This window comes from Hyperoodon ampullatus, assembly GCF_949752795.1.
Source record: "Hyperoodon ampullatus genome assembly, chromosome: 20".
NCBI lineage: Eukaryota > Metazoa > Chordata > Mammalia > Artiodactyla > Ziphiidae > Hyperoodon > Hyperoodon ampullatus.
Genome location: NC_136933.1, coordinates 7,248,875 through 7,268,116, shown reverse-complemented (window position 1 = coordinate 7,268,116; position 19,242 = coordinate 7,248,875). Strand labels below are relative to the sequence as shown.

Sequence of the window (19,242 nt, the reverse complement as noted above, 5' to 3'; positions counted from 1 at the left end):
TTCCTTACAATGATGAAAATGCTAACTAAGACAACAGGTATCCTACCCTCACAGACACCTGAGTATCCCAGAGATCCGTATTTCAGTATAGTCATCAATACTCAAGACCTACCAGGGAAGAGGAAAATGAAAATAGAACTACGTAAAACAAACAAACAAAAAACTTTGTTTTGAGAACAACAACAAAATTGTTCTAGCAAGGGCAAATGATATTTGCTCTATTGTCTTATAAAGATAAGGCAATGTGGTGACTCCTTAAAATTATTCTGAAAGCTACCCGAAGAACATATACATTCTACTACATTTAAAGACACTAAAAAGTATTATGTTTATGTTCTAAGAGAGGAGAAGTGAGCATCTCTGGATTTGGAAAATAGCTTAGAAATCTGGTAGAAATGCAGACACAACGCCTCAAACCACAGAAATGTAGCAGTGCCACACATCCTGTGTAGCACCTAAATTTACTAAGAAAAGGCTGGAGAATTCCCCATGAGTAGTTTACACCAAATGAGATAATGGTGCAATTGGTTTCTGAAGGGAGATCGGGTCTCTTTTCTGACTTTTCAACTACTGAAGTTATTTTCACAAGGAACAAAATGGTCATGTAAAAAGATAAAATATGCTTATCAACTACAGCTGGTAACCAAATTTAAACCAAGGTCAAAGCTTTAGAGCGCTCATCCCTAAATTAAGGCTGCAACATTAATTTACAATCTCATTACACTACGTCTGCCTGAGGAAGGAACTGGGCTTTTTCTTGATATAAAGAATTATAACCTTCCACCTTTAGCTTTCACTAGGAAAAAAAAAAAAAAAAAGAAGGAAAAGAAGGAAATCCACAGCAGAACTTAAATTGAAATGAAAAGACTACATGAAGATAAAATGTTCAGTAGCTGAGGGGCAGAAAAAACAATCTCCATTAAAAGTAAAAGTTTAGGGCTTCCCTGGTGGCGCAGTGGTTGAGAGTCTGCCTGCCGATGCAAGGGACTCAGGTTCATGCCCCGGTCCGGGAGGTTCCCACATGCCGCGGAGCGGCTGGGCCCGTGAGCCATGGCTGCTGAGCCTGCGCGTCCGGAGCCTGTGCTCCGCAACGGGAGAGGCCACAACAGTGAGAGGCCTGCGTACCGCAAAAAAAAAAAAAACAAAAAAAAAACAAATAAAAGTAAAAGTTTAATATTTAAGACCAATCTAATATCCTATGAAGAACTTACTTTCTCCCTAGTTCAGAGAATGCAGATGTTTAAATAATGATCCTCCTAGTCTAAATATCACACTTACATTCAGACAAATTACTAACAGTTTAGTGTAAAGAAAGAAGACAAAACTGATAGGCCTAACTACAGAGTACTGAGGCCAAAAGAGTCTTGTGGGATCCAAGAAGGTACCAAACATGTTCAATTATGGCTAATTAATGCAAAATCTTCTAAGTCCATTGTTCATTGCTTCGTTATAATTTCATTTTTTATACAGTATTTTGAAGTGATACAAGTTGCAAATCTGGTTCTGGACTTCGCTACTCCCTCCTTACTTTACTGCAGCTTCCTTTCCCAACTCATTGTTGAATAAAGGCATTCTATTTACTATGCCCTGTCCCATACATGGCAACACCTCTCCCTATCCTGCGGCCCTTTCTTGAAAATAAAGGGCTGCAAGTTCTTTCCTGAACAATGAACTTTCCTGAATAATGATTGTTTTTATTTAGCTTTTATAATAAGAAGAATCTTACTCAAAATTTCCCTTACAAAAATACTTACCCCTTAGTGCCACTCAATTACAGGCTTGCCTGAGTTACTACTGATCCAAGATTACTACCTTGGGTCTTAAGACTTTAATCCTTCTAGAAAATTATTTGGTCACTTCTTAGGTTCCAAAAAATATTTTTAAAGAACAAATTGAAACAAACTCCTTCCTCCTAAGGTTTCAAATGACCAAGTTGGTTGGTATCTAACTCTTTTCTTGACAGCTGTATGCAGCAGTAATACTGTTATATAAACCAAACCCACCAGACACTCAATTAAGCTTCTATAAGATCCTTAGTCAATCTCTTAATGAAAATTACTTTGCCTATTCCAAAGGTATGATCTTACTAAATACAGGCATTTCTTCTTTGAGCGACAATAATGTAGCTTGATTTTCAACTCATGGTATCTGTTAATCAGAGAAGATTATAAGAGAGCCAGGCCCGAGCCCCTCAACTGCTGACATCTAGCACACCTAAGAATAATGGAAAGAGTGTGGGCGTCTACCAAGTTGTGTCCAATAGGGGATAAAGGAGGAAACAGTAAAAGTGTGTTAATAGTGCTGGAAAACTAAAGCTGTTATTCTCATGCAGAGAGGTCATCAAATGGTGCAGATATGTACAGACTGTATAACTATAGTCTTTTCATTATAGAATCCCATTATTGAAATTCCTGTAGGAAAAATAACTATTACTATTACTATCAGTAAAGCTCTCTGGCCCCTAAACCATTCTTTCCTATTGAAATAATTGCTTTTACAATTTCATTTTTAAAATATAATTTGATTTTGATAACTAAAGGTTTCTTAGGAACAAAGCTGCCATGTGACAGTCAAGCAGAACCAAGAACTCAAATGGAAATGTACTCTACATTCATACCCACCTGCAGGACCAGATGTTGTTTCAGGAGATGACATATTCTGAGTTGCCTTTTCATTCCTCTGGTTTGGTGTAGAAATTATAAGTCTGTCTTGTCCCCTGACACTTATTTCTGTTTTGTTACCAATTCCCTTCAAAATAAGGCAAATTAAAAAACAGGTGATTACCAGGCAAATGGCATCATTGGCTTATAAAGATGCCTTAAGACCATCATAATGTGCTTGGATTTTATATGGTCTTGGATTGCAGTTAATTTATTATCTTAGCCATTATCAGAACAATTTTATTAAGTCATCAGAATGTATGCTAAAATGTACAATGAGACTATATGGGGAAAAAAACCTGTTTTCTAAGTCCAGATGATGAATATCACTAAAAAATAAACCTGTATCATCTAATTTTCTGTCAAAACCAAAATATTTTCTGGTCTGAATAGTCTCCCCCTTTACCCATATCACAGTAAGAGAACTATAGTCATTTTCATGTGGTAAAGTACCCTACTACAGATAAAAATCTCAACACGTCTTTGAAAGACAAGGATATCCTTAGATTACAGAAGTATGACGAAAATGTGCACCCCATAAGCAATTTGGAGCAGAGAGAAGGCAGGGACAATTACAGTTCTGTCTCATTTTAGGTATTTTTAATGCAGTGAAATAAAGGAGTGATTTATAAATAGAGTATATGTATTTTTTTTTTTTTTTTTTTTTTTGCGTTACGTGGGCCTCTCACTGTTGTGGCCTCTCCCGTTGCGGAGCACAGGCTCCGGACACGCAGGCTCAGCGGCCATGGCTCACAGGCCCAGCCGCTCCGCGGCATGTGGGATCTTCCCGGACCGGGGCATGAACCCCTGTCCCCTGCATCGGCAGGCGGACTCTCAACCACTGCGCCACCAGGGAAGCCCGAGTATATGTATTTTTAAAGCTTTCATTTTTAAAAGGTCAGTTTTATCTCAAATTTGATTTAAATAGCACTCTTTGGCGGGCGGGGGGTGTGTGTGTGTGTGTGACAAAGTTTGATTTGTGCATCCAAAAGCAGATAAAAACCAGCTCCAAGAAAGAAGCCAATTTGCATTCGAAAAAGATGCAAAGTATTTACTTGCTAGTCAAAGCTGTCAACAGAACCAAGTGGGGACTGTAACTTAAGTTTTTTCCAAGGAGCTTCGCCTTACTGAAATCAGTTGAACCTATAGGCAGAAACAGGTTAACGGAGGACGCTTATGCTTTTCTTTAGGAAAATATATCACTGATGAGGCGTACCTATATTTATTTTAATGTGCATATGACAACGTTAGGAAATAAGCACAGAATTCTTTAAAAATAGCACACATCCATGAGGTGCCACTACATTTGGATTCACGAGCCCACAGTTGTGGTGTCGGCTGGGAGGGTAGTGAAGAGATACACGGAATAGAAATTACAAATGTTGTAAAAGAGTTTTAAAGTGTTCGAGCTAAAGTGTAAGTGCCCTAAATGGAGGCCCAGGGCTGTCGAGGGAGGCATTCCGTTTGAAGAGGCTACTTTCACCCTGTTACACAAGCTGTCACCACAGTTCATTGTGACAGAACAAACACAGTTCTGGTATTTTTCTAAAATGTATTAGCTATCCCAGGTCAACATGAGCCAAACAAAATCGCTGGTGCAACCAAACAGCGCAACAGGTATAATGATTACAATGGTTAATTCAGATAACTGACAGAAACGATTTAATAAGAAGCATACTTTGCAACTAAGAAAAACTAACCACACAAACCAGAAACAGGCAAAGTGCCCAGTTTTTTTCCATGATTTTAGGGAGCTCAGCTCAATTTTGGCTGCACAGCTCAAGATTAATCTAGTACAGATGGGGATATTACAAAAGAGAGAAAAAAAAAGAAGAAAAACAAAGCTTTTTTGCCTATGTCTTTTTTGCCCCCATCTTAAACAGAGTAAACTGACTGTACATTTCAAGTGCAGTGAATACAAAGGGTATTCAAATTATGACCTTGTGTTGTTTGGGGTTTTTTTAAATGCCAAGGTTGACTACTTACTAGATACCTAGGTCCCCCCCAAAAAACCCATGAAAAAAGGAGGTACCTTCGTTGAATAAACAAACTGATCGATAAATTTCCCATCTCCTGTAGCATTCTGAAGAGCAAACACTTGTTCAATTTTCACAACTGGAGACATGTTACACTTCTGCAAATCCAGGCTCCCTTTGTGCATTGTGATGGAAGCTGGTAAGGATTTCCTCGCAGCTGCCGTTTTCCAGGCTACTTTAACGGGAGGTGGTTCGTCCTCTTCCACACTCGTGTGCCGCCTCTGGCTGTGTCTCCGAATTTCAGTACCTGATAGTGAGGAGGCCGCCTCGCCTGCACTGGTCTGTTCTGGCTGAGCATTCAGCACCGATCTTGGCCTTCGGGTTTTTTTAACTTCAGCCTTGGAGGCAACATTCTTTTTTGCTTGGGATAAAGCCTCCTCAGGCTGTTTATCAATGTAGATAAAAGTATACTGTTCGATTCTTTCCTCCCGGGTCATTTTCAACGCTTTCTCGGCGTGGGCAATGCCGATATCCCACTGAGCACGTTCTCTCTGAGGCCGGGGTTTCCGAATCTGTAAAGAAAGATACAGGCATTATGGAACACGCTTTAATCTAACAGGGACAGTTAAACCAACACGTATTTCCCATGTGGTCTTATCATCTTTCCAGGTATGCACAAACATCTTCAGGGTCTTCAGTCAAACAAGGGAAATGTTCTAACTCCATGACTTTGATGAATCAGCGCTGCTATCGAGGACATGCAGGTCCACTCTTTTACAGTAAACCCTTGTTTGTCGCCCACTCTGCTGGACAAGTCCCTCCAAGAGGGAGTCGTCCTCCTCATGTCACATTCCTAAAAAGCTGGCAGTGATGATGGCAGAGAGAAGAAAGATTACAGAAAGGATTACTTTCAGGGGCCAATAAAACACTAACATTAAAGACGACACCCTAAAGCTCAGGGGTGCCACCCAGACCACAGCAAAGCTAAGTAAGTGGCACAGAGCCAGCATTTGGAGCTGAGCGGCCAGCCTGTGCCAGAATGCAAACAGGGGAAGAATGCAGAGAAAGGAGAGCCCCGAGGAACACGTGGAAATGGATACAACACAAGAAAACAGGATTGTATGAGAGGAAAAATAAACCTGCATCACAGTTTCCAGAGTCCTGATCAGAAGACTTCGGATTGGCAAAACAGGTAAGAAAATTTTGAATAAAGGTATGTGAGGGCTTCCCTGGTGGCGCAGTGGTTGAGAGTCCGCCTGCCGATGCAGGGGACACGGGTTCGTGCCCCGGTCCGGGAAGATCCCACATGCCGCGGAGCGGCTGGGCCCGTGAGCCATGGCCGTTGAGCCTGCGCGTCCGGAGCCTGTGCTCCGCAACGGGAGAGGCCACAGCAGTGAGAGGCCCGTGTACCGCCAAAAAAAAAGGTATGTGAGATGAGCAAAGCAATTAGGAATTATCCAGGGGGTTAGACTGAGGTAGCCAGAAATTAGCTAATGAAACAAGGAGACGGTACAGTATATGTCAAACACTGTTATTTAAATCTGTGAAGTGTTAAGTTTGATAAAAGTAATCAAAATCCTCTGTGAAAATATTTAGCTTAGAGTGAAAATATGACAAAGTTCTGAATCACCAGAGGCCCACAGTAAATTAGTTGAGTTTAAAAATCTCGACCAGACAGATTATCAAGAGTTCATGTCAAAATTCTAGTATGTCCACCACCACAACAAACATCTTTGGTTCCATCACTAGTGTGACCTTGGTTGAACCCGCTACTTAAGCTTTCTGTGCCTCAATTTCTTCATCTGCAGAAATAGGAATAATAGTATCTACCTCACCGAAGTTGTAATGAAGATTAAATGGATTAATACATACATAAAATGCTTAAAAACAGTGCCTGTCTCAGAGTAAGTACTAAATATTTTTTAAACCTTACTTTCATAAAACAATTTTGCTAAATAAGAATAAAGGGAAATTAGGGGGAAATGCTGAAATAGGAAAAAACATAAAAATCTCTGTCAAAATCCACATTTCACTAGCATCTACTTGACTACGTACATTTGAATTCAATTCAAAATAGAATCCAAAATTGTATTAAGCAGATAAAGTTTTCAGTAGGACTATATAATGTTGTTTATATGACATATAAAATTTACTGACACACTTACAATGAATTATTAAAATTGAACTTAGAGGACTAAAATAAGTCATTCTAATTGCCTGAATTCAAGTATGAAAAGCTCTACTAAATTATTAAGTCCTTTACAGTCCACATTCAATTTGACCATGTTCCTATGTCATCAGTCACCTTCTGTTTCTCAGAGTGATTGCTGGCTTGTCTGGTCGCCTCGGCCAGTAGTTCTTCATACTGTTTGTGACCTTTGTACTCTCGGACCCGCTTTTCGTGAACCCACGCCCTCTCTGGCTGGTTGCTAAAAAATTGAACGTGATATTCCCGGGCACCTGTAAGTAAAAATTCTTATTAGCCATTTCAGAGCATAAGCAGCCACATATACTTTGCCAAAAATGTGCACCTAAGCCAGGTTCCCTAGTTTACTCCTATTAAAACGTGTAATTTTTGGATTGTCCAAAGATGTAATCCAACATCTACCAATAACACACTAATTGTTACTGTAAAAATCACCCCAAACGATTAAACTTAGTACAGCAAGTTTTAAGAGAAAAAAAAAAATCAGAAATTCTGCTAATTGTCAGATTTGTTACCTTGGTTACACAATTTATTTTTACTGGCCTCAAACCTTTTTACAAACAAATCTGGGTATAAATGAATAATTTTTCCTTCAAAAAAATGCGTAACATATTTTCTTGGACTTTCAAAAGCCAAGTGCTGGTCAAACTGCTTTTCTAATGACATAAACGTGTGGCGCACAGACCTGGGGGTGGTAAGGGGAGGACAGGCTACTGAGACTCTCCCAGGGATCCTGCAAGGTCAAAACCATCTTCACAATAACACCAAGATGTTGTCTTTTTCATGATGTTGGCATTTGCACTTAATACAGCAAAAGCAATGGTGGGTCAGACTGCTGGCATCTGAGCACAGATAAAGGCAGTGATGACAACAAATTATACTAGTGCCGTATCCTTCACAGCCATATGCTGGCAGTTAACAAACAAACAAACAAAAAAGCCAGTTTTACTTAATGTCCTTGATGAAGCAGTAAAAATTACTTTTACTAAATCTCAACCCTTGAACACATGTCTTTCTAGTATTCCTTGTGACAAAATGGGAAGGGTGCATAAAGCACTTCTGCGTGCTGCAAGTATGAAGACTGCCTTGAGGGAAAGTACTTCTGTGATTGAACTGCACGGTGAACTGGCCAATTCTTCATGGAACATGACTAAGAGAAAAACTATGGTTATTTGAACTTGAGAATTTGGCAGGTATGTTCTCAAAAATGAACAAGCAAGTTTGTCACTTCAAGGAAAACAGCTGATAGTATTTGTTGCCAATAATAAAATTTGATCTTCCAAGAAAAATCAAAATATTGGAAAACTAGTATCTGCCCCTATGAGTCTTCCAATTTCCAAATAATCTAAGAATTTTCTGATGAAGTAAGTGGTGACAACGAATGTGATTTTAAAAATATCTGTAAAGGAATGTGTCAACATTTGGAAGATATGCATGCAATATTTTTAAAATGGCCAATGTATGAAGTTACAAAGTCATGAAAGGCAAACGATCCATTCAAAGTGCAAGACAGAAACCGAGTACAAAAAGTTTATTGATAGGATTTCAGATTCCATATTGCAACTACCCCACCACTTGCTGAGTTTTGGGGCAATATCAAAGAAATATACCCACAATTACCTGAAAAGGCTATTATTAAAATACTCTTCCCTTTTCCAACTACACATCTGTGTGAGGCCAGATTATCTTCATTTTCTTCAACCGAAACAACAAACCATAACAGACTGAATGTGGAAGCAGATACGAGAATCTAGTGTCTTCAGTTAAGTCAGTCATTAAAGAGATTTGCAAAGATGTAAAAATACCATTCTCAATTTTTTTGCTTGAGAAAGTATTTTTCATAAAAACAGAATTAATAATATTACAGTAGCTTTTTAAAAATGAATTGGTAAATATTTAAAATTTTTCTCAGCTTTAATTTCTAAATTAACATAAACAGTAATAGATATAACCTATGTAAACAAAAGCATTTAGAATCCTCAAATTTTAAGAGTAAAAGGGGTTCTGGGACCAAAACACCTGAGAACCACTGCTCTCTGGCAGTGCTACTCTGAGTGTGGTTCCCAGGGCAAGCCAGTCTGCCACAAAATAAGCAGAGAAGGTAAGACTGAGCATCTAGAAACTATGATAATTTGACATTGCGTGACATCTAGGCCCATGATCAGGGATCCTGTACCGTGTATTTTTTTTGTAAGGGGAGGCCTTTCATTTCCCTAATAGTTAATTTTATCGTAATTTACAGAAGTTTTGGTCCACGGTGGACTGGAAAACTTTTTTAAAAGAGCAAAAAACTAGTCCTTTACCAATAACAGTTTGAAAAACATCACTGTAAAGAAAATGTCTCAGGTCAATAGAGAAATGTGAAAACTGGTCCTCTTGGGGAATCCAAGATAAGGCAGGTACGGAGAGAAGGACAAGAAGCAGATCCTGACAGAAAGTATGGGTATCAGCGTAAACTCAACTGACTGAGTTACAGGAAAAGGATTATATCTTGGATTTGAAATTTTTAAATTTTATTAGACATTAACGGGAGATTACTTAAGGAATTATTTTTAAACCAAATTAAAATTTCATATGTAAAATAGCCTGTGAGAAAAGAGAAACATACACACCTTGGTTTTCCATATCATCTAATCTGAGAAGAGCCAAGCATAAATTTGATTGTGATCAATCAAAGAAGGTTTATTAAAAGTCCAAGGGTTTTGGAGGACAAGAACAAAAATATAGTCGCAACTAATAGATAGGTTTGGAGGACAGGGTGGTGGGTACAAGCAGTAGGGTTACAAGAACACAGGACAGGTGAAAGCGTCGCTTCTCGTTTTGTCCCGAGGCCGCGGGGCTCGTTTCTGGCACCATGGCGCAAAGGGCCTCCCCGAATCCTTATGCGATTATAACAAATCCCTGGCTGAAGGCTACTCTGATTCTGCTGGGATGACTACTGAATTCTCACAACTCCTGAACAATAAGATTCGAGAGCTTCTTCAGCGAATGGAGAGAAGCCTAAAGTCGGCAGACACTCGGGATAGCACAGTTTACACTGACTGGGCAGGTATTGCTGTGCTTTACTTACACCTCTAGGATGTGTTTGGGGACCCTACCTACCTACAGGTGGCACATGGCTATGTAAGGCAAAGTCTGAATTATCTGACCAAGCATTCCATCACCTTCCTCTTGCGAGGATAGGGGCCCCCTGGCAGTGGCCGCTGTGGTGCATCACAAGGTGAACAATGAGAAGCGGGCAGAAGACTGCATCACCCAGCTAATTCACCTAAATAAGCCTGATCCCCATATGCTCCAAATGAAATGCTCTATGGTCCAATGGGCTATATCTATGCTCTTCTCTTTGTGAAGAAGAACTCTGGAGTGGAAAAGATTCCTCAAAGCCATATTCAGCAGATTCGTGAAACAGTCTTAACCTCTGGAGAAGACCTAGCTAGAAAGACTCCGCTGGTGTATGAATGGTACCAAGAATACCATGTCGGGGCTGCTCATGGCCTGCCAGGAATTTATGACCACCTGAGGCAGCCCAGCCTTCAAGTAAGCCATGGGAAGTGACAGTTTGGTCAAGCCCAGTGGAGACTACGTCTGCCAGCTGAAATTCCCTTCCGGCAATGTCCTCCTCGTGTGGACATTACTCGGGACCTGCTAGTCCACTGGTGCCACGGTTCTCCTGGAGTCGTGTACATGCTCATTCAGGCCTATAAGGTGTTCAAAGAGGAACAGTCTCTCAATGATGCCTATCTGTGTACTGATGTGATCTGGCAGTGTGGCTCGCTGAAGAAGGGGTACAGGCTGTGCCACGGCGCTGTAGGCGATGCCTACGCCTTCCTGTCGCTGTACAACCTCACAGGACGCAAGGCACCTGTACAGGGCCTGTGAGTTCGCTGAATGGTGCTTAGATTATGGAGAACACAGATGCAGAACACCAGACACCCCCTTCTCCCTCTTTGAAGGAACGGCTGGAACAATTCATTTCTTGGCTGACCTTCTAGTGCCCACAAAAGCCAGGTTCCCTGCATTTGAACTGTAAGAGGAAAGTCCCCTCAATGCAACTCACTGCGTGAGCCTCTCTATACATCAAACACGGGCTAAAGCAACAACAGAGTCAAACTGTGTACTTTAGTTGATTTTTTTTTTCAGAATATGTCTTTAGTTCAGTTCCTTTTTTATTATTTACTTTTATTTTAAAATATCCAGGGAAATCTTAATTAACTTCAGTTTCTCCTAAAGGGAGGGTAGGTGATGTGTACAGTATTTTGAGGGCATATATGCATTTATTTCAGAACTTGGAGGCAGTCGTATTCTTACTCAAGCTTATGAATATAACCATCTGTTACAGTTCTAAAAACGTTTAAAAGAAACTAAATGTAGATAAATACATGCTTATCGCTGGATATTGACATCCACCTCTTCCCTTTAGTATTTTTTTTATGACACTTTTATGACTTTGCTTTTCTCTAAGTGGTTGATTATGAAACGGGACAAAAATATAACTATATGCTTCCAGGACAAAAACTGAAAGAGTTGCCAACTGGGCTAGGGACCTAAACACCATTTTTCAGATTCACAATGCTGAAACTAGAGATAAACACACTTTCAAATTTGCCTCTTTTTGTTAGTAGAGCATCCAGGCTCTACAATCCAACATCTTTATCAAAAACTTCTGAAATGTGATGGTCGTTATATGAAAATTCTGATTTAAAGGCTATTTCTAGATAAGCTAACAAAACGTTTGTTTTCTCCAAATAAGCTAGTATGTTTTGGAACTACTTATGTAAATTTGTTTCTTCTTTGGAATAAGTGTAAGATCAGGAAATGAGATTTCTGTGTGTAAATATATTGTGATTGAGTCCACCCTTTCTGACTGACCTTCTAAACTCTGATTTGTGTTTTACTTACTTTGCAATGACGATGCTTTATAAAGGGTTGGTTGCTGGGAAGAAGCCATAAGGTATTTTCCTTCCTATCTGTCTAGATGTTGATCTTTTCACTAAATAGTAGAGCATTCTACTTGTTTAAAAAGGGGGAGGGGTGCTATACTGCAAAATCGCTAAGCTTTTGACAGGAATGCTGGTTCCTGAGAAGGTATTATCCAGTGATTGTTCTTAGAACAAATGGCTTTTGTCTCTTTGCATACCCTAGGCTTTAACACTCATCCATTTCTGAGCCCTCAGGATCGGGTATTGATATGGTAGGTGAAGACTCCCTGGTGCTTCAAATTCTGTACAAATTGTTTTGACTCATCAGCTCCCATTCCCCCTTCTTCCATTGCTGACTTTCCCAGGCTTGTTTGTCTTTTCTATGTATTTTGACTGATTTTGAAACATTTTGCAGTTTTTAAGAAAACAGGCTCTAAAAATTTTAAATGTGCCTATTTCACGGCTCTCTCGGTCACAAAAACATGCTATTTTTATTGGAACTGTGAACCATATCCCCACTGAGTACATGTTGGTTCCCGTGGATAGCAATCCCCTATTATTTTCCATTTAGCACCAAAATAGCTAATATTATTGGCAATTGCCTGACCCTTTAAAGGCTACTGACAGTAGGATCTAAAACACAGCCCACTGCTCCATTCCCAGGATTAGCTTATTCCTCTGTGACTCATGCTAGCTGGGGACAACCTTGTGCCTCTCAGATTTGAAGCACTGCTGGCAAGCTCTGTGCAAGCCGTGCCTTTCTCGTGAACGTGTCACATGAACAGTGTCAGCATCCACAGGAAAGCTAATCTGCCTTTGGATGGGTGTCCAGCTTGACAGAACAGACCCCATTTGGTTTAGTCAAATGTCTTACTATACCGTTCCTGCACTTTTAGCTACTATAGTTACTAACCAAGGGAAAAAGAACAAAACGCTTTCTCTTAACTGGAGGAGACTGATCACAGTGCTTCACCAAACACCTTAATTAATTTAACCCCAGGAAGACATCAAGGCAGGGAGAACACTTTGAATAAGATTCTTATTCCTGTTTAGATTGCTGTTTAGCTACTGCCATCCATTAACAAATTTATCAATACAAACACAATCCAGTTTTCATTTTTTTCTTTAGCTTTTTAAGTTATTAAACTGGCAAGATTTTATATTTGTGCCATTGTTTGTTTTATTTATGTTTAAGAGCTCAGAAAGTTTGATAGGATTTTAAACTCAGGCAAAGGCTATAAAACTCAGACTAATACCCTAACACCATGGCAGAAACTGAAACTTTCACATGAAGTTTCTTAGTTTTGTAAGGAAGAGGCATCATTTTAGTTCTATTTCTGTTACATCATTTTTCCCTCAGATATTTTTTTTGTTAGAAAACAAAACAAAATGAAAAAATGCACAAAACTGCTTCCCAGAAAACTGAGTAGTATCCTTTATCTCCATGTAAAGACTAGGTAGTGAAACCTTAAAGCCTTGTCAAGCAGTATTCATTTATCCTGTCGTGTGCTTCTGTGAACGTCAGGATCGGTTATTGACATCAATCCTATTGGTCCCATCAGGAAGTCAGTCTTTAATCCTTAGAGTCATTTGACCCTCTTTTCATCTTTGACGTCACTTCCAATTATTTGGAATCAAAAGCCTTCACGGTAGGTAGAGTTTTAGGTAAAAGTGGCCATTTTCTCTCCTATTACAACTTCCCGGCATGACTTAACTGAGAGGTGTACTTTGCTCCTAAGTCCTCAGGTTAATTGGTGTCTGATCTTATAATGCCCTGCCTTCTCTTGAACTGAGTGTGAAATACAAAATGTGAAGAGTAAACACTTATTCATCTACTCCTGTGGCTACGTGAACTCACCTATAATCCTTCATTATTCATACTCAATTCTGACTTCACTGCTGCTCCCCCTAAATAGGTCAGAGCACCCCACTTCTGTATTGTTAAGCTGTAGAAGAACTGTTTCTCTCCTACAGGTACAAGTCAAAGTAGGATATTCAGGGATCCTACGCCAATGTTATATAGCCATTTACTGGAAAGGGCTGGAATTGTATGTATTTCTATGTTCCGTAAAGGATTTGACTTAACTGGTTCTTAATGAAATTTTATTAGGACTAAAAAAAAAAAAAAAAAAAAAAAAAGAACATAGGACATAATCTGTTTCCAGAAGTCAGAGTTACTTATTTAGAACCAAACAGGTAATCCCAAAAGACTCTGAATTATAGTTAAAAACATGAAAACAAAAACTCACAGATAAAATAATCTCATTTTAATCTTTATTTTCAACTTCTTCCTCCATTAAATCACTTACTACAGATGAAACGAATCAAACAATTTGTCTCTTTGTTGGCACTTTGTTTCCTGCTGGCTGGAAAACTATAAAAAAGAGTGAAATAAAAACCCAAAGACCTGGGCTTCCCTGGTGGCGCAGTGGTTGCGAGTCCGCCTGCTGATGCAGGGGACGCGGGTTCGTGCCCCGGTCTGGGAAGATCCCACATACCGCGGAGTGGCTGGGCCCGTGAGCCATGGCCGCTGAGCCTGCGCGTCCGGAGCCTGTGCTCCGCAACGGGAGAGGCCACAGCAGTGAGAAGCCCGCGTACCGCAAAAAAAAAAAAAAAAAAAAAAAAAAAAAAAAACCCAAAGACCTGACAGATGGAGAAACAAGCACATCTGTCTCTGAATAATGAGCTAAATTTCCAATAGAAAAATGTGGAGGAAACATTTTTATATAACAAAAATAATATAGGTAAAACTGTCCAGTTTTAAATTTTTAAAAATATATTGGGATTAAAAGTTACAATAGGTATAATGTGATACCATTTAAAACTCTCAGTTAAAAATCTTTATTTTCATATCTATTAATTACAATATGCAAAGAGAAAAAGAATTACTCCCAAACTCTTCTTCTCTTTTCTCTATCTCTTTTTTATTTTTTTTTTTTGGCCTCACCTCGAGGCTTGTGGGATCTTAGTTCCCCCACCAGGGATTGAACGTTGGTGCCCCGGCAGTGAGAGCACAGAGTCCTAACCACTGGACTGTCAGGGAATTCCCCGAATTACTCCCAAACTCTTAATAGTTGTTACATATCTGGAGGACGGGACTATGGGCAACTCTGCCTTCTGAACATATATACTGTATTGTCATAAGCAGAAAGAGCATTTCATTTTTAACTTTTACACTTAAAATGAGATCTAAACAATGAAATACAACAAAATAGACATGTGATCCAAACATCTTTCAATGTGCTCTTCAAAGAATTATATCTGTAAGTGTGAAAACCGTTAAATACGTTTTCCAATGCTGAGAATCTGACTAATAACAATACTGACTAATAACAGTATGGAAACCATTGATTACTATATAAAATTCAAGACAAATTTCACAAAGTAGTTTAGATAATAAGCAACACAAAATGTTTCACAGGTGTCATGTGTGGAACATAATCAACAAAATCAAGTTTTATACTGTGTTTCTGGTTTTTAGAAAAACTGTCAAAAAACTGCTTCATTTAAAACTGCACTGCACAGCCATGCAATGAAATATTATTTGGCAATAAAGAGAGACAAAGTACTGACACACACCACAACACAGATGAACCTCTAAAACATGATGCTAAGTGAAAGAAACCAGACATAAAAGGCCACATATTATATGAGTAGATTTATATGAAATGTCCAGAAAAGGCAAATCTATAGAGACAAAAAGTAATTAGTGGCTTCTCAGGGCTGGAGAGCAGAGGGGGGAATGGGAAGTGACTCCTAATGGATGCGGGATCTCTTTTTTGGGCTGATGAAAGAAGTAATAAAGTTAGATTGTGGTAATGGCCACACAACTCTGGAAACGTACTAAACATCATTAAATTGCAGGCTTTAAAAGGGTGAATTTTATGGCATGTAAATCATAGCTCAAGAAGGCTATTATTTTAAAAACTACTGCAGGAAAGAGAAAATTTTAAATATTATCAGCATGTACATTTTTCAAACCTAAATTCTCAGATTTCGGTTTCCTCAACAATACAAACAAAATCAGTTTTTCCAGCACTAAAGTAGGGAGGACCAGACCAGATTAACTCATAAAATAAATTTAAACACTTCCTTTGGAATACAAGCTGAAGCATAGATTATGCTTTCATTTGTATCCCAGAAAAAAGCTGAAATTAGTAAGTTTTCATAGAGTAATTAAATGTGAAATTCTTTATATAATCTCAAAAGGATGCTTTCCTAAGGGGACAGAACTGAAGAGCCACAACTCTCACGTGATGTAACATCTTAGAGTGCTCTGGAGGCCCAGATAGGGACTTGTGTATTGTTTTATCTAAGAAGGCTTGTCCCTTTCTTCTCCCATTCAAGAATCATAGATTATTAAATGTGCAAGGTACTCAAGAGATTAACAGTCCAACAGCCCTACTATATAAATGAAGGGGCTAGGACTGCCTCCCCCAGTCTCTGTAAATTATGAGCAGGGGAATTCAATTACTTTCCTTTTATTATACAGTAGTAGTTAAGAGTGGAGGTTAGGGACTAAGATTTCTTTGAGACTCTATTTACAGATCCAAAACGTAAGGATAGTAGTACCTACTTCATAGTATAGCTGCTATGAGGACTGTTTAAGAAAATATACAAGAGAATTGTTTGTTTTTTAATTTATTTTTTGGCCACGTCATGCAGCACGTGGGGTCTCAGCTGCCCAACCAGGGATCCAACCCATGCCCCCCCGCATTGGAAGCGTGGAGTCTTAACCATTGGACCGCCAGGGGAGTCCTACAAGAGAATTGTTTAACACTGTGCCTTGCAAGGAGTGGACATTCAACAGTGTTGGGTTTTTTTTTAAACTTCTACCCTATTGATACTTCTAGTCACCCCAACCCTTAATCAGAAGATTACAGTGACAAGATGATTGCCTTCTGTATCTGGGTGGATTTCTTGCTGGGTAGCACAAGAGTTACAAATATGGCAGATCCCGTCACAAATCTGACTTGCCAGACACTTTTTCTCCTCATAACAGTGAACAGGGGCCAAGACAGAAAGTTTAAAATGAGAGAAAAAGAAATAGATGCAAAGTTGTCACAGACAATAAGGGACTCGACAAGTGAGTTCACAAAGCAAATATCCAGAAATAAATTCCCAACTCCAACCTTCCTCTGGCTACTAAGCAAGTCCATTCCAAATGCTAAAATCTCAGGAATCTATTCTACAGGTTTTGGTCAAACTCTGGAAAAGGAATAAAGTTAGAATACATGTTTTCTTAACATTTATTAACATTCCTAAGGTAGAATTCTATGCCATGTAGCTGGCTTCAAACCATACTTCTATTTCATATTGAATTTATAAGGATGTCCCAGTAAATTTACAGATGCAAAAATGGAGTAAAAAAAATTTTTTTAATTAAAAACAAACAAACCCCCCCCCCAAAAGAAATGGAAAGAAGGAGGAAAAAGGCATCTTGCAAAATTTATCAGGATGAAAAGCACTTGTCTGAGTAAAAAATTACTACCCACAGGAGTCAAAGATGAAATAAAAATGTTCAAAGCTTGGCCCAAATGTCTATTACGCTCATATATGACATCTCATTACCTATCGGTCTGCTTGCTTTTGAAGGTCAGATTAAGGTTTTTTTAAAAAAGAAGTGTGAAAGAAATTATAAAACAAACATAGGGTGTTCTAAGGGAAAACAAGGACCATGTCAGCTGTAGAGGCTCTCTGCCAGTTAAGATGACCGTAATTATTTCACTGCTCATTAAAAACTGATACTGATATGTGTTTGGGTATCAGATTATATTATCACATATGTATTATATTCATAAACAACATTTTAGATTCACTTTTTTGCCACAACTTTTTACTAATGTCCATTTATGCCTTTTCTTACCTCTTGTGTTAATTTTGGTGTGAACCTCGAGTTGGGGATCACTTGAAACCATACAAGGCCACCAAGGATAGGTTCCCACCTTAGACCAAACAAGATCGCCAACCTGGAACTTAACACCAGCGGACACTTCTGTTGTTGGAACAGAAGGTAACATCGGCTGAACCTGTAGGAAAAGGTCATAAAAAACTTCACTCATACTTTTCTCTGATGCCTGCTATCCGTATCTAGCAAAAGGGAAGAAGAGAGGAGGAAGATAAGCCCCACCCCAAATATTGAAAAGAGGACTGATGGTTTCTGTTGCCAAATGATTGATAAGGCATCTCAAAAATTCACATCTATTAAAAAGTGGTCATAGTTATGAAAAGGAAAATAATTCGCTAAAAATATCTACCTTTTAAACCAGCTCCAAGATTTATTTCCGTATAACTTCTGAAGTAATAATACATGCTATGTGTGTTCTAATTTAATCACTCTGCTTCCACCTCCTCACACCATGTTTGGTTAGACAGTATTCACTAAAGCCACTCACCGGGAGCTCCTCTTTCAGTACTGGATCTTCTCTTGGTTTTTCTGATACAGTGTCAACCCTCTCATTTGGTCTCTATGTGAAAAGAATAAAATGGCAGCAAACCAAAGAACAGTGACACACACAAAGAGTCAAAGAAAACTAAACAGCAAAGGGAATAAAGGACATTTATTAGCTGAATAATATAAGGAGGAAAAATACAACTTACATAGTACATGATGCTGTGTCTTAACATCCATTGTCCATTCTACACCACAGCTATAGCTCCCATTTCTTACTTTATCACTTTTAAAACTTAATTTGTTGATTTTCATTTTTTTTTAACCTATCAGAGTGCAGAAAAATGGGCACTCTGAGATTGCTAGTAAGATGTAACTTGGAATTCTTCTAGAGAACCATTTGACAATGTGTATGAAAAGCCTTAAATTTTCAGACTCTGACCCTGCAAATCCACTTCTAAAAGTGTATGCTGAAAAAGCACTGATATATACACATACTGATAGATACACACAAAGATATGCACACCAGTGCTATTTTTAAGAGCGAACATTAGAATTAGACAATAGTCTAGATGTCCGAAAGTACAGAATTCGTTAAATAAATTGTAGTACAACTAGATAGTGGAATAATAGAAATTTTTAAATGACACAGAAAAATAACAATATAATGTTATTTGAAAACAGCAAATTGAAAAGCAGTTTGTATAGTGTGATTCCAATCTTGGAAAAATAATTTCTTACGTGTACAGACAAAAAAGACTAGAAGGATACCACCAGGTGATGGAATAAGTGATTTTCTTGGATGTGCCTTTCTATATTTGTCAAATTGCTTATAATAAATATCACATTACTTTTCTAATCATAAAATCCACAAATACGTTATTTAAAAATTGATTTCTACAATCCTTTGAGGAGGCAATTTGGAAGTATCTATCAAAATTCAAGGGCTTCCCTGGTGGCGCAGTGGTTGGGAGTCTGCCTGTCGATGCAGGGGACATGGGTTCGTGCCCCGGTCCGGGAAGATCCCACACACCACGGAGCGGCTGGGCCCGTGAGCCATGGCCGCTGAGCCTGCGCATCCGGAGCCTGT

General features: G+C 38.9%; 1 protein-coding gene and 1 pseudogene across 5 annotated transcripts in view; one reads left to right on the top strand and one right to left on the bottom strand.

Annotated features, from left to right (window-relative positions):
* NSD3 (nuclear receptor binding SET domain protein 3) overlaps positions 1-19,242 on the bottom strand; it is a gene marked incomplete at its 5' end in the record, with an annotated part of 69,905 nt that overhangs the window by 42,313 nt on the left and 8,350 nt on the right. For all 4 annotated transcript variants that reach the window (XM_079726600.1, XM_079726601.1, XM_079726602.1 and 1 more), the window contains 5 exons: positions 2,622-2,748; positions 4,693-5,208; positions 6,942-7,096; positions 17,628-17,790; positions 18,157-18,228. In XM_079726600.1, coding sequence (XP_079582726.1) covers positions 2,622-2,748; positions 4,693-5,208; positions 6,942-7,096; positions 17,628-17,790; positions 18,157-18,228 — 1,033 coding nt within the window. The remainder of the gene's footprint in view (positions 1-2,621; positions 2,749-4,692; positions 5,209-6,941; positions 7,097-17,627; positions 17,791-18,156; positions 18,229-19,242) is intronic.
* LOC307068628 (glutathione S-transferase LANCL1-like) lies at positions 9,694-10,872 on the top strand (annotated as a pseudogene). Its single transcript has one exon. The product of its transcript is annotated as a glutathione S-transferase LANCL1-like (transcript).